The 26,213-nt window shown below is 44.4% G+C and overlaps 1 protein-coding gene across 5 annotated transcripts in view; it reads left to right on the plus strand.

The window, feature by feature from the left end:
* The first annotated feature begins 12,927 nt into the window (after window positions 1-12,927).
* Window positions 12,928-26,213, plus strand: part of TPP2 (tripeptidyl peptidase 2) — a 94,973-nt gene continuing 81,687 nt past the window's right edge. For 2 of the 5 annotated variants that reach the window (XM_040336171.1, XM_040336173.1), the window contains exons 1-4: window positions 12,932-13,206; window positions 17,062-17,190; window positions 22,814-22,909; window positions 23,799-23,903. In XM_040336171.1, coding sequence (XP_040192105.1) covers window positions 13,045-13,206; window positions 17,062-17,190; window positions 22,814-22,909; window positions 23,799-23,903 — 492 coding nt within the window. In that variant the 5' untranslated portion in view covers window positions 12,932-13,044. Of the gene's footprint in view, window positions 13,207-17,061; window positions 17,191-22,813; window positions 22,910-23,798; window positions 23,904-26,213 lie in introns of all 5 variants that reach the window. The other 3 variants (XM_040336172.1, XM_040336174.1, XM_040336175.1) reach the window with 2 other exon arrangements.

Below are 26,213 nucleotides of genomic sequence, written 5' to 3' on the forward strand. Positions count from 1 at the left end.
CTGTGCCCTCATGTGCCCTGATGTGATGTGCCCTCAAATTCCCTGTTTGCAGGGATTTCCTCTCACTTCCTGTTTGGCTATGGGACAGGAAGTGAAGGGAAATCTCTGCAATCGGACACAGATGGCGAAAAAAAAAATCTGACTGGAGTTCTAAACCTCTGTTATGCTGCGTACACACGATCATTTTTCGGGTTGTAAAAAACAAAGTTTTTTAAAAATGTAATTTAAAACGATCGTGTGGGGGCTTCAGAGCATTTTTCGGGTTCTGAAAAACAACAAAAATAAAAATTCGAACATGCTCTATTTTTTCACAACATTTTAAACAATGTCGTTTTTCGGGTTGTAAAAAACGATCGTGTGTGGGCTTTAACGACGTGAAAAACCCACGCATGCTCAGAAGCAAGTTATGAGACGGGAGCGCTCGTTCTGATAAAACTACCGTTCGTAATGGAGATAGCACATTCATCACGCTGTAACAGACAGAAAAACGCAAATCGTCTTTTACGAACACGAAATCAGCAAAAGCAGCCCGAAGGGTGGCGTCATCCGAATGGAACTTCCCCTTTATAGTGCCGTCGTACGTGTTGTACGTCACCGCGCTTTGCTAGAGCATTTTTTTTTTCACTATCGTGTGCAGGCAACGTCGTTTTAATGATGAAGTTGAAAAAAACTTTTTTTTTTTCTAGAGGCTGAAAAACTTTGTTTTTTACAACCAGAAAAATGATCGTGTGTACATGGCATTACTGTATCTAAAATGATAACAAAAGTTTTGCTTTTAGTAATACTTTAATGCTTTTTAATTCCATTTAATTTATGTCAGATAACCACTGATGTTAATGTAGAACAACGGTCCAAAAAATAGGATTTTTGTACTCACCGTAAAATCAGTTCATGGACGGACACAGCAGCAATTGACCTTAGGGGTTATCTACCTTCCTTTCAGGAGATGACAAGGCAGAAAAAAACAGCACTTCAAGTGTTAAAACACTTCTCAGTATAGCACCTCCCAGGGGGCGGGTCCCTCTCTCTGCATCATGCAGCGTACAAAAATCCTATTTTCTCTTCCGTTCATGAACGTACACAGCAGCAATTGACCTTAGGGATGTCCCCAAGCAGTGTCAAAAAATTTCGAGGCGTGGGAAAAACACAGTAAACCAAACTTCACCCCAAACAACCCAGAGTTCCTCAATGGAGGAAACTCAACCTTAAACAGCCGTCTGTAAAACCTTGCGGCCAAAGGAGGCATCCGAAGATGCACTCACATCCACCTTGTAAAACTTTGAGAAGGTGTGGACTGACGACCAGGTCGCTGCCTTACACTTGGCTCTTGGCTTGGCCACGAACTGTGACACCTTCCGATTGAGACGGGACGCCAGAAGATCCACGTCTGGAGTGCCCCATTTTTGGCACAGACTCTGAAACACTTCCGGGTGTAGTGACCATTCTCCGTGGTCTAGCATCTGGTGACTTAGGTAGTCGGCCTGCCAGTTCTGCACCCCCGGAATGTACACGGCCGACAGAGCCAAAACGCATCTTTCGGCCCACCGGAGAATGTGCGCGACTTCCGTCGCTGCAGTCGAGCTCCGTGTGCCCCCTTGATGATTGACATACGCCACCCCCGTGGCGTTGTCGGACTGGATCCTGACCGGTCGGTCCTGCAGATCCCAAAACCACTTGGAGAGGCACAGCCAGATCGCTCGGAGCTCCAGGACATTGATCAGCAGGCGGGACTCCTCCTGAGTCCAGCGCCCCTGGGCTGACTGGACACCCCCCCAGCCTGAGAGGCTGGCATCCGTCGTGACCACTGTCCAATGGCACGGCAGAAACGATTTTCCAGTCCAAAGTACCGGGGATGTCAGCCACCACACTAGGGAGGACCTGACCAGGTGACTCACCCGAATCTGGTAATACAGAGACGAGGGGAGCTTGTACCAACGTGACAGAATCTCTTTCTGCAACACTCGAGTGTGGAATTGAGCATACGGAACTGCCTCGAACGAGGCCACCATTAGACCCAGAACTCGCATGCAAAAGCAAAGCGACGACCACTTCTGGGTCGCCAACCGCTGCACCGCAGATTGCAGCGTCTGCAATTTCTCCGTTGGGAGAAAAACCCTTGCCTCTGAGGAATCCAGGACCAACCCCAGGTATTCCAACCGCTGAGCCGGTACCAGAACCGACTTCTGGACATTCAATAGCCAACCGAACTCGGAGGGCCTGACAGGTGATAGACACGTCCTCTTCTAACTCTGAGCTTGAGGAAGCTCTCAGAAGAAGGTCGTCCAGGTATCCCGCGATCCCGCGCTGCCTTAGCAGGGCCAGAATAGGAGCGAGCACCTTGGTAAAAAATTGGGGTGCCGAGGCCAGGCCAAACGGGAGGGCCACAAATTGAAAGTGGTCCTCTCTGACTGCAAAACGCAAAAATCTCTGGTGTTTTGCGGGACGAGAGTCTGCTATATGGATTTACCATTGCAGCCATTGATTCTTGAGCTCATACACTCATGCAGACTGACTCCCGATATATACACACACCTCCTGGCGCTTGTCGCCAATGTGGCAACTTTAGAGACGGCACCTCACCATCCATACATTTATATTTACTCTTATTTCACACTCACAATGAATCTAATTCTTTGTTATACCTATATTGATATATATTGTTTTGTATAAGTGTTTGATGGTATTTAATTGCACTATGTTTGTTTATTCACTTAAACATACCTAGTCCAGATATATATTTATGTGGATTATGTTTGTACTTTGGCACCTTGGATTTTGGTTTATTTATATTTTGTTTTTCTTTTTAAAAAAATGTTTTCCTTTTTTCCCTTTTGGTATGCACCAGCAGTCTGTGACCTGATATTGGCTTCTGGTGTGTCCAGTGATTGCGGGCCACCCCCAGCCAATCATTCAATCAGGTCACATGCCAGCTTTTGATCTCTATATATACTAAACAGTCTTAATGCATGTTAGCCATGAATAAGCACTAAGTCAGTGCGAAACGTCGGTTATCCTCCTGTTTCTGTTGCTGTGATCTGGTATGTTTTTGCTGTTCGTTTAAATAAAGACAACCTGTTTGGTTTGGAGTGCGGCCATCCATCCTTCATTTTACGCCAATAAAGGTAGAAGTAGTGGTAATTAGAGGTCGACAGATATATCGGCCGGCCGATATATCGGGCCGATATTCAGTCATTTTGGAGAAATCGGCATCGGCCGATTATCCAAATGTGGCCGATATTTAGCAGATCTGCATCAGCAGAGTGTGGAGAAGGAAGGAGGAACATGGGGTTCCCCCTCCCTTCTCCACACTGTCTGCAGAGCAGTGCCGTGTGTGTGAAACACTAAGGAGATAGAGAATGGAGCTGTCAGACTGATGTCGGGGTGGGCAGGACCCGGGGTGGGCGGGACTCAGCTGTCCAACACCAGCCAATGGGATGAGATCATTGGCTGGATAGCTGCTGAGTCCCGCCCACCTTCAACATCACGAGGACTCTGAGCTCCTCTCTCTCTCTGCTCTCACAGTTTCACAGCACATAATGTAGCTGATGTGTGAAACTCTCTCTCTTCATACAGTTTCACATGGTGCTGCAGAGAGAGAGGAGCTCAGATTCATCGTGATGTTGAAGGTGGGCGGGACCCGGGGTGGGCGGGACTCAGCAGCTATCCAGCCAATGATCTCATCCCATTGGCTGGTGGACAGCTGAGCCCCGCCCAACCCGGGTCCCGCCCACCTTCAACATCACAATGAATCTGAGCTCCTCTCTCTGCAGCACCATGTGAAACTGTATAGAGAGAGTTTCACACATTATCCGCTACATTATGTGCTGTGAAACCTGCCAGTGCCATCTGCTAATGCCAACCAGCCAGTGCCACCTGCCAATGCCATGCCAACTAGTGCCACCTGCCAATGCCAACTAGTGCCATCTGTTAATGCCATCCAGTGCCACCTGTCAATGCCATCCAGTGCCACCTGCCAGTGGCAACGCCATCCAGTGCCACCTGCCAATACCATCCAGTGCCACCTGCCAATGCCATCTAGTGCCACCTGGCATTGCCAATGCCATCCAGTGCCACCTGCCAATGCCATCCAGTGCCACCTGCCAATGCCATCCAGTGCCACCTGCCAATGCCCTCCAGTGCCAACTAGTGCCATCTGCCAGTGCCAACTAGTGCCATCTGCCAGTGCTAACTATTGCCAATTAGTGCCACCTGCCAGTGCCAACCAGTGCCATCTGCCAGTGCTAACTATTGCCAATTAGTGCCACCTGCCAGTGCCAATAGTGCCACCTGCCAGTGCCAATTAGTGCCACCTGCCAGTGTCACCTTAGTGCCACGTGCCAACCAGTGCCACCTGCCAATCAGTGCCATCTGCTATTGCCAATTGGTTCAATCCAGTGCAACCTGCCAGTGCCAATTAGCGCCACCTGCCAAAAAATAAAAATCGGCTGCAAAAATCGGCATCATATATCGGCCATCGGCCGCCCCAAATTCTAAATATCGGCATCGGTATCGGCCAGAGAAAAACCCATATCGGTCGACCTCTAGTGGTAATGGACAAGAAGATAGGGAGTGATTGCACCTCAGAAAGGTGCCACATGCTGAATTGGCCTTTAATTCCATGACCAGAATGACTGATCAATTCAGCCACAGCACAGAAATGTGATTGAGTGGCTAACAAAGACTACTAAACTAGTAAAAAAGGCGCAAAACACAGGTACCTCAAGTAGTGGTACCCAATAGTCCAAGGGCAAAGGTAAGAAGGTGTGTGTATATACACATATATATGCACACATAGAACTATATGGCAGGGTATCAGTCAGGGCAGCCACCAAGAAAACCAAAAGCCGGTTCTGGTATACTAGGAAAAAAACAAGAAGAGGGGCGCCTCTGAGTATGTATCATAAGAATAATTTAATAAACAACAACATCCACTCACATGGAGAACAGGTAAGTTGCATTCAAATCCGGTTGCTGGGCTGAAGAGATGAAAGTGGGACTGCAAGTCGCAGCAAGCCCTGTAAAGCTGGCACCACATCAGATCCATGCAGGATGGAGTGGGATGGCTAAGCACAGCGTGGTTTTCTTCAGAGATCCAGACTTGGGCATATCTTAGTCTATCAGGAAAAATCCATCTGATAAGAATATGGGTTCCAGGTAAAAGGTGTAGTGGAGAGTGACAAGAGTCAGTGGTTATGGCAAGCCGCACTGTGGCTTTGGTGTGTACTCTGTCTCTGTAGATTGAAAAGTAAACACCGCCGTGTATTCAGAGTGAGACTAGAGGAGCATCACAGCACGGCGCCCGGCAATGACATCACACACATGCGACATGTTTCGAAGCTAGCAAGCCATTGATGGAAAAAAGGCCGCACCTCTTTTTCAAGCATAGAGTGTGTGAGAGCTGGGTGGGACATTTATAGGCTGACAGGGGGTGTGGCCATTATGGAGATTAAAAAAAAAAAAGGGGTCAGCAAAGCTAGGGGAAAAAAAGAACATTAAGCAGACACAATGCAAGTGGAATGAATATAACATAGAATGAAAAATAATGTATAAAAATTCAGGGGGAAGTTAACATTTAGAAGATAAATATGATGAAAAAATGCTGGGTAAAAGGGTTCATCTAAAATTTAAGTTGTATGAAGGAAAATAAATGCAGGGAAACCAGATGGTGGGAAAATTATAAAAAATACTATATATTATGAAGGATAGTGATACGATATAAATCAGTATCATTGTGAGGTAAGTTATTAATGATTAGTGGTGCAACGGATTGTCATTGATCCGTGATCCGCACGGATCAATGACTACGGATCGGCACACACATGATCCGCGGCGCTGTATAGGCTAATACTGAAATAGTCTCAGCTCTGCTTGCACAGCCCCGCCTCCTCCCTACCCCGCGCTTGTATACACAGATTGTGCGCCGCAGCCAATCACTTTCTGGTGTGTCCGGCCACTCCCCCAGCGTGGATAACTGCTGAGTGAGTGATGGACGCCGCTGCAGGTGAGCGGCTGTCCCGCGGTAAACAGAGAGAAGCGGGCGGGGACGGTGCGGTGCATGGCGGCAGGTGAGGCTCCATGTGTGGGGGGTCGCGTAGGTATGGAAGAATTTACCTCCCAGGGGGGATTGTTTACCCCACTAGGAAGGAGAGGAGGAGCGGAGGGCACATGACACCAGCCTGGTGGTGAGGTTCAGCTGATGTCTGGGGCTGCATGAGTGTGACAGACATATGGAGGGAATATAGAGGTATAGACCCGACTGTCCACCACCACCTGGGGGGAGACATGCCCATGGGCTAAGGAAGGTCAGGGGAGGAGATGAGCATCGGGCGAGAAGGTGGAGGAAGAGAGGAGCGTCAGGTAGAGGTGAGAGTGAAGCTGCAATGGGGGCACAGTGAGGCTACAATTATTTTTTTTGCTGATCCGTAAAATGATCCGATCCGTGGCTCTGATCCGAGGATCGATCCGATCCGTGAGTTTTTTGATCCGTTGCACCCCTATTAATGATGATAATGCATCTCAGGTAAACCAATGACATATTAAATCAATTAATTCATTAGTTAATAAACTAGATTAATACTATGTAGGTGAGCTATAAATTAGGAGCAATATTTATGGACATGGGGTGAAAAAAAAAAAAAAAAACGCAGGGATAAAAATAGAGAAAAAAACGCATGGAAAAAAATAGAGAAAAAAATAAAATAAAATAAAATAAAGGAGAGGGTGGGGAGGGGGAGCAGAAGGGCTGGGTATATGTTAACCTCTAAGGTTAACATATACTCCATTATAAAAAAAACAAATATATAAATATATATATGTAGACATGCAGTAAAAAAAAAGACAAAAATGTATAAATAAGTGAATCGATAGATAAAACAGTAATCCCATATAAAATCCAATTATGAGTAGTAATGACTAGTTTATAATGCTATAATACAGTCACTATTTCTATCCCTTCTTTTAGGCCACCAGGCGAGAGAACGTCAAGGCAATAAATCCAAAATGTCTCACGGGCACATCATTTTTTTAAGCGTTCAGCCTCAGTCATCGTATTAGGAATTTGCTCGATGACCCAGACTGAAAGACCAGTGGTAGATTTTTTATGGTGATTGGCAAAATGCCAGGGGAAGCTGTGCATATCCTTACCACCCTCGATAAGTCGTCGATGCTGGCCAAAACGTTGCCTAAGAGGGCAAATAGTTTGTCCGACATAAATCAACCCACAAGGGCAGATAAGACCATATACAACAAAGTTGGATGAGCAATTGTAGAAGTGGTCCAGTGGATAAGTTCTGCCCTTGGAGCAAAAGGATTTTTTGCCGTGTTGGACAAAAAGACAAGTTTTGCAGCAGGCTTTTTTGCATTGGAACATGCCAACTAGGGGTATGAGCAGGGTGGGATTGGGGGTGATCTGGTTACTTTTGAGTTTGCTCTGTGCGATTGAATTTTTTAGGCTGGGAGCTTTGCGATAAGTAATTCTGGGTGCTGATGGAAGAATGGTTTTGAGAAGCGGGTCCTGTTGTAGAATATTCCAGTGGGTGCTTAGTATGTTTTCCATTTTTTTGTATTGGAAATTAAAGGTAGTGATAAATCGCATAGAATGGTCTATTTTGTCTTTATCTTTTTTGACTGGTTTGCCTTTTGAGTAGTAGTTGCATGCTTGGTCTACCAATTCTGTCGGATATTCTTTATCTGCAAATTTCTTTTTAAGGGGAATGCTTAAAGTATTATAGTCAGTATCTAAGGTGCAGTTCTGCCGTAGACGACCGAACTGACCCTTTGGTATGTTTTGTGTCCATTTAGGGTAATGGCAACTCTTATAATGAAGGAAAGAGTTGCCAGCCTTAGGTTTGGTGTAACTCTTGGCAGTGATGGTCTCCCCAGCATGACCCAATTCTAGGTCTCTATTTTTATCCGTGCGTTTTTTTTCTCTATTTGTATCCCTGCGTTTTTTGTTTTTTTCAAATCTCCATAATGGCCACGCCCCCTGTCAGCCTATAAATGTCCCACCCAGCTCTCACACACTCTATGCTTGAAAAAGAGGTGCGGCCTTTATCCATCAATGGCTTGCTAGCTTCGAAACATGTCGATTGTGTGTGATGTCATTGCCGGGCACCGTGCTGTGATGCTCCTCTAGTCTCCTCTGCAGTCTCTTGTACCATGCTCCTCGTCTATGACCCTCTCCGGTAACAGGAACAGCTGGGTTTCAAATAGGATATACAGTAATACCTTGGATTGTGAGTACCGCGGTTAACGAGCGGTATGCAATACAAGCACTCGGTTTCTGAGCGTTGGCTTTTTAAAACAAGCAGAATTCAAGCCTCTGTGGTGTGAAGTACCGCATTTGGCCAGAGGTGACGGGGCGCCGGTGACAGTCAGAGCCGCTCGGATGTACTTGGAGCCCCTCGGAAACATTACGCTCCCAAGTGTTTCCAAACCTCTCCGAGCCGTTTCCGAGCCTCTCCAAGGCGTTTCCGACTGTTTCCAGTGCCCTGCCACCTCTGGCCACATGCGGTACTGCATACAATCGAAGTCAATATGTAACAAATTATCTTTGTTTCCATTGACTTCTATGGGGAAACTCACATTGATATGCGAGTGCTTTGGATTACACAAGCATTCTCCTGGAATGGATAATGCTTGTAATCCAACGTTCCACCGTATATGTGTTTCTGAAACCCTACACAACTGGATTCACCCACTGTTCAACTATCTGAATTTGTATATCCAAACAAAAGAACTCGCTGATCCAGTGAGACAGAAAGCCTAGTGATTTCACGGGTGCCCACCCCCGGCTCGCCTCCATACACGATCAAAAATTAAGAAATGGCTGCACTCCGCGATCCATCAAAATTCTTTAATATCCGAACATCCCAAATGTTACAAACAGATAATATGGTAGAAGTGTTTCACACACTAACAGGTGCGCTTATTCATTACCATTATGATGGACAACACAGCTGATCACATGGTAAAGGGCCGCTGTAATTGGCCCTTTACCCCGATCTGTGATCAGCTGTCTATAGGACACATCGGTCACAGAGCGAGCCACAGGGGGTGGGGTTCTGAAAGGAGGCCTATGGATGCCCTTGCAGAACTATAGTACTGTGAACTATAGAACTATAGTACTGTGCTGTAGCCATATTTTGGCTACAGCGCAGCACTATATCAAGTGTGAGAGGTGTATGTGCATATTTGCGAGTAAAGAAAATCATATTATTTAGACTGTTCTAGTAGTCAAGTGGTTTGGTTTATTTGTTTCATCTCTGGTAACATGTCTGCAGTCTCTTGTACCATGCTCCTAGTCTATGACCATCTCTGGTAACATGTCTGCAGTCTCTTGTACCATGTTCATAGTCTATGACCATCTCCGGTAACATGTCTGCAGTCTCTTGTACCATGCTCCTAGTCTATGACCATCTCCGGTAACATGTCTGCAGTCTCTTGTACCATGCTCCTAGTCTATGACAATCTCTGGTAACATGTCTGCAGTCTCTTGTACCATGCTCCCACTCTATGACCATCTCCGGTAACATGTCTGCAGTCTCTTGTACCATGCCCATCTCCGGTAACATGTCTGCAGTCTCTTGTACCATGTTCCTAGTCTATGACCATCTCCGGTAACATGTCTGCAGTCTCTTGTACCATGTTCCTAGTCTATGACCATCTCCGGTAACATGTCTGCAGTCTCTTGTACCATGCTCCTAGTCTATGACCATCTCCGGTAACATGTCTGCAGTCTCTTGTACCATGTTCCTAGTCTATGACCATCTCCGGTAACATGTCTGCAGTCTCTTGTACCATGTTCCTAGTCTATGACCATCTCCGGTAACATGTCTGCAGTCTCTTGTACCATGTTCCTAGTCTATGACCATCTCCGGTAACATGTCTGCAGTCTCTTGTACCATGCTCCTAGTCTATGACCATCTCCGGTAACATGTCTGCAGTCTCTTGTACCATGCTCCTAGTCTATGACAATCTCTGGTAACATGTCTGCAGTCTCTTGTACCATGCTCCCACTCTATGACCATCTCCGGTAACATGTCTGCAGTCTCTTGTACCATGCCCATCTCCGGTAACATGTCTGCAGTCTCTTGTACCATGTTCCTAGTCTATGACCATCTCCGGTAACATGTCTGCAGTCTCTTGTACCATGTTCCTAGTCTATGACCATCTCCGGTAACATGTCTGCAGTCTCTTGTACCATGCTCCTAGTCTATGACCATCTCCGGTAACATGTCTGCAGTCTCTTGTACCATGCTCCTAGTCTATGACCATCTCCGGTAACATGTCTGCAGTCTCTTGTACCATGTTCCTAGTCTATGACCATCTCCGGTAACATGTCTGCAGTCTCTTGTACCATGTTCCTAGTCTATGACCATCTCCGGTAACATGTCTGCAGTCTCTTGTACCATGTTCCTAGTCTATGACCATCTCCGGTAACATGTCTGCAGTCTCTTGTACCATGTTCCTAGTCTATGACCATCTCCGGTAACATGTCTGCAGTCTCTTGTACCATGTTCCTAGTCTATGACCATCTCCTGTTACATGTCTGCAGTCTCTTGTACCATGCTCCCACTCTATGACCATCTCCGGTAACATGTCTGCAGTCTCTTGTACCATGCTCCTAGTCTATGACCATCTCCGGTAACATGTCTGCAGTCTCTTGTACCATGCCCATCTCCGGTAACATGTCTGCAGTCTCTTGTACCATGTTCCTAGTCTATGACCATCTCCGGTAACATGTCTGCAGTCTCTTGTACCATGTTCCTAGTCTATGACCATCTCCGGTAACATGTCTGCAGTCTCTTGTACCATGCTCCTAGTCTATGACCATCTCCGGTAACATGTCTGCAGTCTCTTGTACCATGCTCCCAATCTATGACCATCTCTGGTAACATGTCTGCAGTCTCTTGTACCATGCTCATAGTCTATGACCATCTCCGGTAACATGTCTGCAGTCTCTTGTACCATGTTCCTAGTCTATGACCATCTCCGGTAACATGTCTGCAGTCTCTTGTACCATGTTCCTAGTCTATGACCATCTCCGGTAACATGTCTGCAGTCTCTTGTACCATGTTCCTAGTCTATGACCATCTCCGGTAACATGTCTGCAGTCTCTTGTACCATGTTCCTAGTCTATGACCATCTCCGGTAACATGTCTGCAGTCTCTTGTACCATGTTCCTAGTCTATGACCATCTCCGGTAACATGTCTGCAGTCTCTTGTACCATGCTCCTAATTTATGACCATCTCCTGTTACATGTCTGCAGTCTCTTGTACCATGCTCCTAGTCTATGACAATCTCTGGTAACATGTCTGCAGTCTCTTGTACCATGCTCCCACTCTATGACCATCTCCGGTAACATGTCTGCAGTCTCTTGTACCATGCTCCTAGTCTATGACCATCTCCGGTAACATGTCTGCAGTCTCTTGTACCATGCCCATCTCCGGTAACATGTCTGCAGTCTCTTGTACCATGTTCCTAGTCTATGACCATCTCCGGTAACATGTCTGCAGTCTCTTGTACCATGCTCCTAGTCTATGACCATCTCCGGTAACATGTCTGCAGTCTCTTGTACCATGTTCCTAGTCTATGACCATCTCCGGTAACATGTCTGCAGTCTCTTGTACCATGCTCCTAATTTATGACCATCTCCTGTTACATGTCTGCAGTCTCTTGTACCATGCTCCTAGTCTATGACAATCTCTGGTAACATGTCTGCAGTCTCTTGTACCATGCTCCCACTCTATGACCATCTCCGGTAACATGTCTGCAGTCTCTTGTACCATGCTCCTAGTCTATGACCATCTCCGGTAACATGTCTGCAGTCTCTTGTACCATGCCCATCTCCGGTAACATGTCTGCAGTCTCTTGTACCATGTTCCTAGTCTATGACCATCTCCGGTAACATGTCTGCAGTCTCTTGTACCATGCTCCTAGTCTATGACCATCTCCGGTAACATGTCTGCAGTCTCTTGTACCATGTTCCTAGTCTATGACCATCTCCGGTAACATGTCTGCAGTCTCTTGTACCATGTTCCTAGTCTATGACCATCTCCGGTAACATGTCTGCAGTCTCTTGTACCATGCTCCTAGTCTATGACCATCTCCGGTAACATGTCTGCAGTCTCTTGTACCATGTTCCTAGTCTATGACCATCTCCGGTAACATGTCTGCAGTCTCTTGTACCATGTTCCTAGTCTATGACCATCTCCGGTAACATGTCTGCAGTCTCTTGTACCATGTTCCTAGTCTATGACCATCTCCTGTTACATGTCTGCAGTCTTTTGTACCATGCTCCTAGTCTATGACCATCTCTGGTAACATGTCTGCAGTCTCTTGTACCATGTTCCTAGTCTATGACCATCTCCTGTTACATGTCTGCAGTCTTTTGTACCATTCTCCTCGTCTATGACCATCTCCGGTAACATGTCTGCAGTCTCTTGTACCATGTTCCTAGTCTATGACCATCTCCTGTTACATGTCTGCAGTCTTTTGTACCATTCTCCTCGTCTATGACCATCTCCGGTAACATGTCTGCAGTCTCTTGTACCATTCTCCTAGTCTATGACCATCTCCGGTAACATGTCTGCAGTCTCTTGTACCATGCTCCCAGTCTATACCTCCTATTACATATCTGCATGCTCCTAGTCCCTATGTTAGTAGCATGTCTGCAGTGTGAGAGCTCCCCTGTAGTATGACATTAGTAGACTATTGTATGCATCCATTGGAGCGGTCAGTAGTCGCCCTGGAGTCCCCCTCTCCCAGCACTGCTCTATACAGTACGGTGATAACCATAGAGTACTCCTACTGCCTTCCTCTCCATAGAGCCGCCCTGTGTACTTCCTTCTCTCGGCACTACTTCCGCCTTAGACCGGGGGGCGGAGCCGATGACGCCGCTCGCTGTGTCCGTCCATCTGTTTGGTCGTAAGGAAGAGGCGTGGTCACATTGCCTTACGTCTCCCTGGAAGGCAGCCCTGCTGAAGGTTGCTGCTATCTATTCGCCTTAACTGCCATCGGCCCTCTTCCTTGTCGTCATCATCATGGCTGCCGGTACCGAAGAGCCTTTCCCCTTCCATGGCCTGCTACCCAAGAAGGAGACCGGAGCAGCGTCCTTCCTCACTCGGTACCCCCAGTACGATGGGCGCGGGGTGCTGATTGCTGTGCTGGATACCGGGGTGGACCCGGGGGCTCCGGGGATGCAGGTATAGTGGGGGAGGGGAGGGTGTCATGGTGTGGGGGTGTACGTATACACCATTGGAGGAAGTACACTCTACACAGGAGGACTCTATCATTTCCTCCTCTGATTCCAGTCACATATCCGTTACAGTGCATGCCTCGCCACACATAAACATATCCGTTACAATGCATGCCTGGCCAGACATAACTAGACTGAGCCTACAGGAGGTGCAACCATTGGAGGGACCCCACTGACACCACCCTCCATTGTCTGCTCTGATGGATCCACATATCCATCCATTTGTGACTGGTCTTCTTACATGAGGTGACCTACTGATCAACTTCTCTACAACAGGGATGTTGGCAAATTTGTGTCTGATCAGCACAGGCAGCCAATCAGCTGCAGCGCTGATCAGTGTATTCTGACACAGGGGAGTCATTACTGTCAGAATACAATAGCGCAGCACAGAGGATCCCTCTATCACCTCACTTCTGTGAATGGAAAGATCTGTGACTTTTTTTTATCCGTGGGCTGATCAAAAAGAAACACGAGTCGATGCGTCTAAATCTCTCTTGCCTCTGAAGTGCGATCTGCATTCGGATCACACATTGGGGCTACTGACAAGCGATGTGATGCCTCCTCACCACCTGTCTTACCCAGGGGTCAAGTCCTGGGGGAAAAAAGTGTGGGAACTCCCACCCAAGATCCACTCCCCCACCAAAAAAAAAAAAATTATACGCTCATATGCATAATTACTAAACTGCATGTTTTTTTTCCCGAAATCTTTCTAAATCCCACGATAACTCGCGGCAGACCTCCGCAATGTCTCCTGGGAACAATGACAAAAGCTCCCAGGAGACATTGCGGCATCGAGGAAGTGACGGAATACCCGCACACTACCTGATGAATCCATATACAGGAAGCGGCCAGTAACATAAAGGATTACTAAGGTTCGCCTGCCCCTGACAGTGACTCGAGCTGGGCATCGCCGCTTAGTGAAGGATTGGCTCGGGTGCTCTAGTCCTGCAAAGGGAACTGCGTTCCTGCTGTGAAAAAAGTGCAGGAACTCCGTTCCCGCAGGACTTGAGCCCTGGTCTTACCCCATTTTTTTTTTTGCTGTTTGTGCTGCACGCGGTTGCGTCGTGTTTGCCACATTTCCCTTATTTATTTTTTTTGTATATTTGAATCTGTAGACAGGCTTTTGGCCCAGCGATCTGTTCATGACGGGTGACCTTTGCCATAGGCGTTAAGCATTGTGCCCGTAGCATGCCTTTTGCATGTTAATGAGGCGGCTTTTATCTACAGACCCCCTTTATTAGTATAGGCAGTTTCCTGGTAAGGCCCCTTTCACACTGCCGCGACATGAAAGTTGCGCAATTTCACGACCGCAATTTTTTAATATTTTTTACAAGATCCCTGTGTGAATTTGAGGTCTACGGACCTCAACTCGCATTGAAGTCCGTGTGACTTGAAGTTGCACGGATATGATTAGTACTCATTGAAAATCATGGGGTACAACTTGTCATGCAGTGTTGCAGGACAAGTCGCATAAGTGTGAAAGGGGTCTAAAGGTAAGATGCAGTGCATTGTGGGGAATAGAGTTGAATGAAATGTGTTTTTTTTTTTTTGTCCTCAAAGTTTTAAAAAAAATAAACAAACCATGCAATGTGTTGTAACAACACAACACACTGCCCCTGCATATCACACACCAGTGGATGTGCATTATACAGAAGTCAATGGCAGCACCTCAAAATGCATATAATTATTGTGTTATTTTGGCAACAGGTATTAACTACTTGCTGACTGCCCACAGTAATCTTACTGTAAGTGGCTGGCACAGGCAAGCTGGATCATGTATATGTGCGTGATCCAGGTTAGAGGCTCGCAGTGTGCTGCTCAGTTTGACTATGCGATCACAATGTGAACAAAGCTGTTATGAATTTTTTTTTTTTCAGAACAGCTGTGTGTCCTGTCATGCTACCTGGGCCAATCACAGCACCCTGTGCCATGGCTAACCACAGATCACTAGTAATTACATTATAATGCAACCCATTCACAACAGTAGAACATTGCTCTTACATTGATTATAATTGTAACAGCAATTAACGTGTTAAAAAAAAAAGCTCCCTGTTCACCCCCTCCCCCGAGTAGTAGTGTTACTATGGTGACACCGAACTACTCTGAGAGTAGGGCTGCATGATTCTGGCTAAAATGAAAATCACAATTTTTTTTATTTAAATTTTTTGCTTGGAATAAAAATCATGATTCTGGCGATCCAACATCCTCTTTCGCATTATTCCAAAAAATTGGACTTGCTTTACTGTTTTAGGTTTCTTCCCCCTTTTTTTTTTTTCTTCATTAAAGTTAAATTTTTTCCCCCAAAAAATTGCGTTTGAAAGACCACTGCGCAAATACAAGGTGACATAAACAATTGCAACAACCATATTTTTATTCTCTAGGGTCTCTGTAAAAATAATAATAAAAAAAAATAGTGATTTTCTAGCAAAAAATACAGATTTTTAACTTGTGAGCAAGTGTCAAAAAAGGTTTAGTCCTTTTGTGGTTAAACTGACCTCATTTAGGCCCAGTACACACTAGTGCGATGCCAGACATCGCATGTGATTCGCATTGCTGTGCAGATCACATGCGATGTCTGTGTGATGTAATTTCAGCCATATAAACTGTATGGCTGAAATCGCATCACATTCGCACCAAAATGGCACAGGACACTTTTTTTTCTAGGTCCGTACTGCAATTGGATTGCATGGGTGTTAACACTTGTGGGTGTTCACACTTGTGTTCACACTTATGTAATCCGATTCCTGCACCATTTCACAGTTCACACTGCGAACCGATCTGTGGGTGTCATTACCTTTACATTGACACCCGCAGGGTTCTCGCATCGCACTGGTGTGAACCGGGCAGTTCATTCCTTTTTTGGTCTAAGAACTATCTGCTCTAAATCGAGGAAATGCTTTTTTAAGATCAGGAGGGGGGTAGAATTGAGATCGATTCTTTAGTGATTAATCATGCAGCTCTTTTTTGTTTTTTTGTTTTTTTTCTTTTCATTACCACTGTCACTAGTCAGTATCAATGATCTCTGTCACACCAGTCATCTAATATGTTAAATACGTTTGTACTGTCCTGACATTTTAGGTCCTCAAGAAATGAGAGGCCATCAATGCATCAGGATTGATAATTTTTCAAATATACTGTATATACCATAGTTTGTAGGTGCTATATCATCCCCACAAACCAATTAATATACACATTGGGATTATTTTTTTTTAAGCAAAGACATATATTTTGGCCTAAATGTAATTTTATTGGAGATTTTTTAAAACAGGGAGTAGAAAATATATAAAAAAAAAATCTCTTTTCTTCTTTTTAATTTTTTATTTATTTTTGTATAGCAAAAAATAAAAAAACAGTGGTGATCACATACACCAATGTGATCCGATTCTGGTGTGGATCAAAAAAAGGGTCCTGTATGACTTTGGTCCAAATGCAGTGCGATTTCAGCAATACAATCTGGCTGAATTTGCATCGCATATGATTTGCACAGCATTGCGGTGTGACTCCCATGCGATGTCATGCAGCAGTGTGAACCCAGCCTAATGGTATATTGGTACATAGGTAAACTGGAATTTAGAAAAATAAAAAGATGCACATAGCCTTCAAATTTTTAGCTAGACCTTCGTCATTGGGAACCTGTATACAATATTCGAAGGCATTATGTTATTATCTGTCAAAGCTACTTCCCAGTTTTAAGCAGGATTACATTTTCTTCAAAGGAAACCTGCAAAAGGGTTGTGTTAAGAGATCTAGAAATAATCCATTCCTTATTAAAGTTGCCAATGCTATTTATTTTTCCCCTTAGCAAACAACAGATGGAAAACCCAAGATTATTGACATCATTGATACAACTGGAAGTGGTGATGTGTGCACTAGTACTGTGGTTGAACCAAAAGATGGTATCATAGCTGGCCTTTCCGGGAGGACTTTAAAGGTAAGAACCCATGCAACTTATCTTAGATGGTGCACAAGTGCATTTGTTTGCTTGGTGGGTTATTGTGTAATCTAGAGCATCAAAATGGCCAGCAGATTTGCCAGCTAGTTAGCTAAAATTGCACTGTATGTGTTAAAAACAGAGGTTTTAATGGCACAATATTTGCAAGTATACGTGGAAGCCACATTGCCTCATCTAGGCCCCTCCATAAAGTGCAGTCCCAACTCTCATATGAGTTTCCATGTAGAGTATATTTAGCAATGGATACATTAAGTGTAGTTATCCATTGATGCATCCTATTCCTCCCTAAGGAAAGTGCAGGGACACACCAGACACCCAGCACAAAACAATGGCAGCTGAAGGTTACCAATGTGTCCCCCCCAAGCCAATTCCTGCAAACAAAACAAAAATGGCAACCAATGGCCTAGTAAACATGTGAATAGCACTAGAAGGTTTGCTACATTCTTGTGCGATTCTGCAGCTCAATTTTTTGAATGGGCTGCAGAACGCAGAAAAATTTGTTCATGCACTACTTTGTAAAAAACATGTTGCACCAAATCGCTTGGTACTGCAGTACCATGCGATTTGGTGCCCACAAGTGTACTGTGCTTATGATCTGCATTTGGGGTGCTGTTAACATACATTGGCACCTGAAGCAGATCGCAAAGACTGTGTGTTTCGGCACAGTGCAGGAAACGTGCATATAACACGCATTTCCAGCATTGTGTTCTGTTGTAAACTGTCCCCTAGAGCAAGGCATACATGAGATCTATCTATCATACATACATACCATGTAAATTTGCGGTTTCCTCAAAATAACTCCACACACAGCTATCAATGTCTAAACCGCTGGCAACAAAAGCGAGTACACCCTTCAGTGAAAATGTCCAAATTGGGCCCAATTAGCCATTTTTCCTCTCCCTGGCGTCATGTGACTCGTTTAGTGTTACAAGGTCTCAGATGTGAATGGGGAGCAGGTGTGTTAAAATTTGGTCTCTTCGCTCTCACTCTCTCATACTGGTCACTGGAAGTTCATCATATCACCCGCCTGACGAAAAGGTCCTGTGTGACCTCGAAACGTTGCACTATTGTGATGTTTGTTTTGCATTACATTTTTGCACGAAATCCTACGATCCATGGTGTGCTGGTGAAAATGTTTGTTTGGAAGTTCATCATGGCACCTCATGGCAAAGAACTCAACAAAAATTGAATTGTTGCTCTACATAAAGATGGCCTAGGCCAGTGATGGCTAACCTTGGCACCAGATGTTTTGGAACTCCATTTCCCAGGATGCTCGAGTACAACGCAGAGTGCATGAGCATCATGGGAAATGTAGTTCCAAAACATCTGGGGTGCCAAGGTTCACCATCACTGGCCTAGGCTATAAGAAGATTGCCAAGACCCTGAAACTGAGCTGCAGCAAGGTGGTCAAGACCATACAGCGGTTTAACAGGACAGGTTCCACTCAGAACAGGCCTTGTCATGGTCCACCAAAGAAGAGTGCACTTGCTCAGCATCATATCCAGAGGTTGGGAAATAGACATATGAGTGCTGACAGCATTGCTGCAGAGGTTGAAGGGGTGGGGGGGGGGGGGGTCAGCCTGTCAGTGCTCAGACCATGCGCCGCATGCTGAATTAAATTGGTCTGCATGGCTGTCGTCCCAGAAGGAAGCCTCTTCTAAAGATGATGCACAAGAAGGCCCGCAAAGTTTACTGAAGACAAGCAGACTAAGGACATGGATGCGGGAACCATGTCCTGTGGTCTGACGAGACCAAGATAAACTTATTTGGTTCAGATGGTGTCAAGCGTGTGTGGTGGCAACCAGGTGAGGAGTACAAAGACAAGTGTGTTTCGCCTACAGTCAAGCATGGTGGTGGGAGTGCCATGGTCTGGGGCTGCATGAATGCTGCCAGCACTGAGGAACTACAGTTCATTGAGGGAACCATGAATGCCAACATGTACTGTGACATAGTGAAGCAGAGCATGATCCCCTCCCTTATGAGACTGGGAAGCAGGGCAGTATTCCAACATAATGACCCCAAACACACCTCCAAGATTACCACTGCCTTGCTAAAGAAGCAGAAGGTAAAGGGTGATGGACTGACCAAGCATGTCTCTAGTCCTAAACCACATTGAGCATCTGTAGGACATCCTCATATTGAAGGTGGAGGAGCGCAAGGTCTCTATCATCCACCAGCTCTGTGGTGTCGTCATGGAGGAGTGGAAGAGGACTTTGTTGACAACCTGTGAAGCTCTGGTGAACTCCATACCCAAGAGAGTTAAGGCAGTGCTGGAAAATAAGTGGGCACACAAAATATTGACATTTTGGACATTTTCACTTATGACTCGTATACACGATCTGAAAATCGGAAGACAGATCGTAATCATTGAATAGGTTACTAAAGTCACAAATGTCATGTCGTGTATTTGTATTGTATTTTGGACAACTGTACTGACTAAATGAAAATCGTATGATCTGGATATGTTACGAGGAAAATTTTTCGTGTTTGTGCGATTTAAATAATATTGGATGAACTATCGTGATTGGCTCTCAAACTCTGTACTAATGATTATCGTATGACCACATCGAAAGCGGTATTTTTTTGCCTTTTTTTCAGATAGTGTGTGCTGGCCATTTGGGGTGTACTCTTTTTTTTGTTGTTGGCAGTTTAGACATTAATATCTGTGCGAGTTATTTTGAGGGGACAGCAAATTTACACTGTTATACAAGCTATGCACTCACTACTTAGATATTTACACAAATGTGAGGGGGGTTTTACTCGCTTTTGTGAAATATTGTGTGTATAAAAATATAATATATTGTGATGTGTAAAAAAAAAAAAAAAAGACGAGACAAAGATAAATTATTTAAGAACTTTTTCCACGTTTTTATTGTGATCTATAAACTGTACAACTCGGTTGAACAACAAACTGAAATCTTTTAGGTGGAGGGAAGTAAAAATAATATAGTTGCATAAGTGTCCACACCCTTAAAATAATTTATTGAAGCACCTTTTTGATTTTTACTACAGCACTCAGTCTTTTTGTGTATGAGTATCAGCACCACTCTTCTTATTTGCAAAAACACTCCAAATCTGTCAGATTGCGAGGGCATCTCCTGTGCACAGCCCTCTTCAGATTACCCCACAGATTTTCAATCAGATTCATGTCTGGGCTCTGGCTGGGCCGTTCTCAAACTTTAATCTTCTTCTGGTGAAGCCATTCCTTTGTTGATTTGGATGTATGCTTTGGGTCATTTTCATGCTGAAAAGATGAAGTCCCTCTTCATGTTCAGCTTTCTAGCAGAAGCCTGAAGGTTTTGTGCCAATATTGACTGGTATATGGAACTGTTAATTCCCTCTACCTTGACTAAGGCCCCTGTTCCAGCTGAAGAAACGGGCTCAAAGCATTATGCTGCCATCACCACCATGCTTCACTGTGGGTATGGGTTATTTTGGTGATATGCAGTGTTGTGTTTGCGCCAAACATATCTTTTGGAATTATGCCCAAAATGTTCAACCTTGGTTTCATCAGACCATAACACATTTTCCCACATGCTTTTTTTGGAGACATCCGATGTATTTTTGCAAAATTTAGTCGGGCTTGGATGTTTTTCTTAAGAAAAAGAAAAGTCTTTCCGTATTGCCACTCTACCCCATAGCCCAGACATATGAAGAATAGAGGAGTTTGTTGTCGCATGTACCACACAGCCAGTACTTGCCAAATATTCCTGTAGCTCATTATCTTGCTGTAGTCCTCTTGGCAGCCACCGTAACCAGTTTTTCGATTAGTTGGCCGATTTATTGTTTTTCGATTAATTGGATAATAGCCTTAAAAAAAAAAAAAATTAGCATTTTTACCTTTTTTATTTTATTTTTTTTAATTTTTTTTTTTTGGGGCCAATTTGTTGTTGGGCAGATTACAAAACACAAATTGCCGCAAAAACACATGACATGCTTTTCTGCAGCTTCTCCATTGACGTATATTGAACCAAAAAAAACCAAAATGGCACCGTTTTGCGTTAAGGCCTTGCCCTTTCCAAATACGCAGCAGCTGAAAAAAATCATGGATGTGAATGTGTCCCATAGGAAACCATGTAAATGAACTGTAGTAGTGTGTTTCTGCAGAAAGCACCAAAAAACAGGTGTGACCCCGGCCTGAGATGTTTAGTAATGTAATGGGGTTAAAAAAACAAAAATAAGTACAAAAAGGGCGAATCGCTACTGTAAGGGGTTCATTATTTTTTTTTTACTGTGGGTCAGTGAAAGTAATATTTACAGTAGCGATTTGCTTTTTTGTACTATAAAGGGCTAATTATTTTTTTTTTTTTATTTTTTTTTTTTAGCCCCATTATGTTACTGGCCGATTAATCGATTATGAAAATCGTAATGGATTAGTTGTTGATTAATCGATTAGTTGTTTCGGCCCTAAATATAGTAAGGGAAAAGCGGCATCTAGTGTGCAGTTGATTAAAAAAACTTTAGAACTCCCAGTATATCTGCCCAAAAACAAAATCTGCATAGGTCCTGCAGATGATGGCAAACTACGGGCGCTGGAGGTGCTAACAGGGCTGCAGGAGATGTAGAGGTGGTACACCCCCAAGCTGAATCACTTCTGCCCTATACCCACCTGGTTCTGAAACTTCTCCAGCCCTGTGAGCAGCACCAGTGGCCGGGATTTAATATTATTGACGGGACCAGGACACCTATGTAGATTTTGCATTAGGCCAGATGCGTACTGTGAGTTCTAACATATTTAATTGCCCACTAGATAGCACTTATCCCTTTCTACACACACAGGAGCAGTGGGGGAATACAATGTGATTTGGACAGGAATCGCATTGCGATTTTTTTTTTTTTTTTTTTGCTCTGCGATTTGTGACAATTTTTTTTGTGTGTATGTATATTTTTTGTATTGACGCAAATTGCACCACAAAGTATCGGTACTCCGTATTGGTGAGTACTTAAAGGGTCACTAAAGGAATTTTTTATTTTTTTTAAGCTAAATAGCTTCCTTTACCTTACTGCAGTCCTGGTTTCATGTCCTCATTGTTCGTTTTTGCTCTGATGTTGCTGTAATCCTTCTCTGTTCTGGACACTTCCTGATTGTCTGTTTCCTGTCTGTTTTCCTGATGACCACAGTACTGGGAGATTCTAGTTTCCTTTTCCAAACCATCACTGCTCTATGGCTCTGTCTAGCACACAGGCAGGATTATATGCAAAAACGAAACTAGATGCAAAAATGAAACTAGAGGTACATTATATAATTGATTTGTATCTATTTTTAATCAATTTTAAAAGTAATCAGTTAACTATTATGTCTCCATACCCTGTAAACAGTAATTTCAGCAAAATTTTTTTTCCTTTAACCAAAAGTATCTGTACTCATACTTGCCGACTTAAAAAAAACAAGCAAACGGTATCGGTACATCCTTACTATTTATAGCTGCCATTTGTTGATGCCACTCTATATTGACATATAAGTAGACTGATTTGTTCTTTTTGGCCATCTGGGTAATCCAGGAGCCATAATTTTATACTATGATGTCCATGTATATAAGTTGTAGCATTATTTTTGGTGGTTTTTCATAGATGATTGCTAGTTATGTTTTTCCTCTTGTAGATTCCCACAAGCTGGAAAAATCCTTCGGGTAGATATCATATCGGTGAAAAGAATGGCTTTGACTTTTATCCAAAGGCCCTCAAAGAGCGACTGCAGGTAATAGTAATTTATATATATATATATATTGTACATTAACATCTTCATAACCTAGGGGTATTTTGTGTCTGGAGTAACCCCAGTGGACTTGTGTTTTGATATGTTTCTTTTCACTGCAGGTAAAATTGCAACCAATTGTGGGTCCTTGGTGCCGGTTTACATAGGGGTGACTTGTCAACCTGACAAGTCGCACTCCATTCAGTACAATGGAACTGTTCTAATAGGAGCGAATTAGAAAAGGGTTGGGGTGACTTTGGAGCGGCTTGCATTGACTTGTATTAAAGAAGTAATTTTCCAGGTGCGCTGAGGTCACGCTGTGCGGGGTGGCTTCAGAGTCGGACAAATTTGAAGCCGACCCTGTGTGAACTGTCGCTTAAGGGGAAAAAAAGTAGCTTTTTAAGAAAAAACACTCCGAGCGCCGCAATGCTTGGAAACTGAAGTTCTCCTATTCTCCCTGCGGTATTCTGGGACACCAAGAGGTCCCAAAAAAATGCATCCACCACTCGCAATGCGCAGCACGATATGCGCAGTGGGTACCCGGCTGTGAAGCCGCAAGCTGTCACAGCCGGGTGCTCATAGTGAAGATGCCAGGGACCGAAGACAGCGGGTGAGACTGACTGGGGTGAGCACACAGCTGGACCGTGGGACAGGTGAGTTGCTGTTTTTTAAAAGTCAGCAGCTACAGTTTTTGTAGCTGTTGACTTTTTTTTAAATGTATTTTACAGGTGGCTGGAACTCCACTTAAACGTGTTGCAACCATCAAACCATAGACCCCTAACCTTTAGCAGAATTTAGATTTTATTTTTATTACATTTTTTTATTATTGTGATTTAAATTTTTATGTTTGGCACTGTTTATTGTTTAACTTTTTTTTTTTTTTCTGTTCTAGAAAGAGCGAAAAGAAAAGTTGTGGGATCCCACCCATCGAGCCATACTAGCAGACGCATGCAGAAAGCAGGAGGAGATTGACACAGGCTCAAACAGTCAAACCCAGGTTAGAAATAAACTTGCGTTAAGGAAGCCCCTATGATGCGGTAATGTGTTGTAGCTTCTTATAGCAGTTGTCTGCCAAGGGCTTTTAATTAAAACGGTAAGCAATATTGTTTACCTTATTCTGGCATTTCAATCCTGGAATATTCTTCAGTGTGCCAGTGTAGCCCTTACGATGTTGATATCTTGGTCTCTCTCGTAACAGTATGTAATTTACTCGTTCAATCCACTGTTGTATCATGGGAGCATGAGAAGGCAGCCCAAAACAAAACAAGCGATTTTTGTTTACGGGTGAAAAGACGTGATTTAGCAGTGGGTACAGGAGGTGTAAGCATTTCCTCATTTAGAGCACTCAGGCGACAAACCTGAAGGATATTGTGGTAAAGAGATATCCTATATAGAGCAGGGCTCAAATTTTGAATTCCTGAGCTACTAGCCAGGCCTTAAGGGGTACTTGCCACCAGTTGCCCCTACTCTGCCCCACCCCTAAACACGCCCTCATAAATTGTCTCAACTTTAAACTGTGTTTAACTACTTAACCCCCGGACCATATTGCTGCCCAAAGACCAGAGGACTTTTTGCGATTCGGGACTGCGCTGCTTTAACTGACAATTGCGCGGTCGTGCGACGTGGCTCCCAAACAAAATTGGCGTCCTTTTTTTCCCACAAATAGAGCTTTCTTTTGGTGGTATTTGATCACCTCTGCGGTTTTTATTTTTTGCGCTATAAACAAAAATAGAGCGACAATTTAAAAAAAATAATATTTTTTACTTTTTGCTGTAATAAATATCCCCCAAAAATATATAAAAAAACATTTTTCTTCCTCAGTTTAGGCCGATACGTATTCGTCTACATATTTTTCGTAAAAAAAATCGCAATAAGCGTTTATTGATTGGTTTGCGCAAAAGTTATAGCGTTTACAAAATAGGGGGTATTTTTATGATATTTTAATTAATATATTTTTTTTTACTAGTAATGGCGGCGATCAGCGATTTTTTTTTTTTTTTTCGGTACTGTGACATTATGGCGGACACTTCGGACACTTTTGACACATTTTTGGGACCATTGGCATTTTTATAGCGATCCGTGCTATAAAAATGCATTGGATTAATATAAAAATGCCACTGGCAGTGAAGGGGTTAACACTAGGGGGCGGGGAAGGGGTTAAGTATGCCTGGGTGTTATCTTACTGTGGGGGGGGGGGGGGTGGCCTCACTAGGGGAAACACTGATCCACTGTTCATACATTGTATGAACAGAAAATCAGCATTTCCCCCGCTGACAGGAACGAGAGCTGTGTGTTTACACACACAGCTCCCGTTCCCCGCTCTGTAACGAGCGATCGCGTGTGCCCGGCGGCGATCGCGCCCGCCGGGCACACGCACGGGAGTCGGGGGCGCGCGCGCCTCCGGCGGCGCGCACGCGCCCCCTAGTGGCGGCTCAAAGAGCCGCCGTATAGCTACGGGCTCTCGCCCAGGAGAGCCGACCTGCCGCCGTATAATGACGGTGCGCGGTCGGCTAGTGGTTAAAAGTTTTATGCAGAATTAAGTTATTAAAATATTTACAACATCTTTTAACATTGGAGCCTCACCTGTGCCCAACAATGCAGCCTACCTGTGCAGGGGAGGATAGGAGAGGATTGTCGGCTGGATAATCGGAGCGGCAAGGAACATCGCTGTAACATCTTTCATTTGATTTGCAGAGTGTTACCGCCACTCTCACATACAACCCCCAAATCCTGGCCCTTGTACTTTGATATACGTCACACGTTCCGGCATTGGACAGGTGATCTGTCTATCAAAGGAAAAAGCTCATCACACCAGCCAGTAAAATATGCTCATAGTGTAATATTTATTTAAGAGTGCCAGCGAACATCCATTACATAAGTCCAAAGAAAAACAAACTCCCATATCAAGCCGCTGCACAGAATCCAGTGGCGTTGCGTCGGCGCTACATCTCCCCTCTACATACGTTTCATTAGTCCGATCTGTAATGGCAGTGTTGGCTCATGAGCAGTTTTATCCTGCTGTGCAATGGGCACCATGTCAGAGTTCTAAGCATGTGTACTCAGTTCCACATTCTGAAGAGCCACTTGATTCCTCCTCCATGAGCATGGTATCTTCGCTTTCCACATCTACCAGGTTTGGCTCCTCTGTTCCACTGCGGAGTGTTTTAGCAAAACATTTCTGGGCAACTTCCTTATACTACTCTTCACTGGCCAGGGTTGGGGCCCACCATCTTGGAATACTGGATCCGCTGCTGATCTGGTATCTTTGCTGTTTAGACATGTCTGAGAGGAATTAAGGCTAGACCAG

The sequence above is a fragment of the Rana temporaria genome, chromosome 2 (genome assembly GCF_905171775.1).
Source record: "Rana temporaria chromosome 2, aRanTem1.1, whole genome shotgun sequence".
In the NCBI taxonomy this organism is placed as follows: Eukaryota; Metazoa; Chordata; class Amphibia; order Anura; family Ranidae; genus Rana; species Rana temporaria.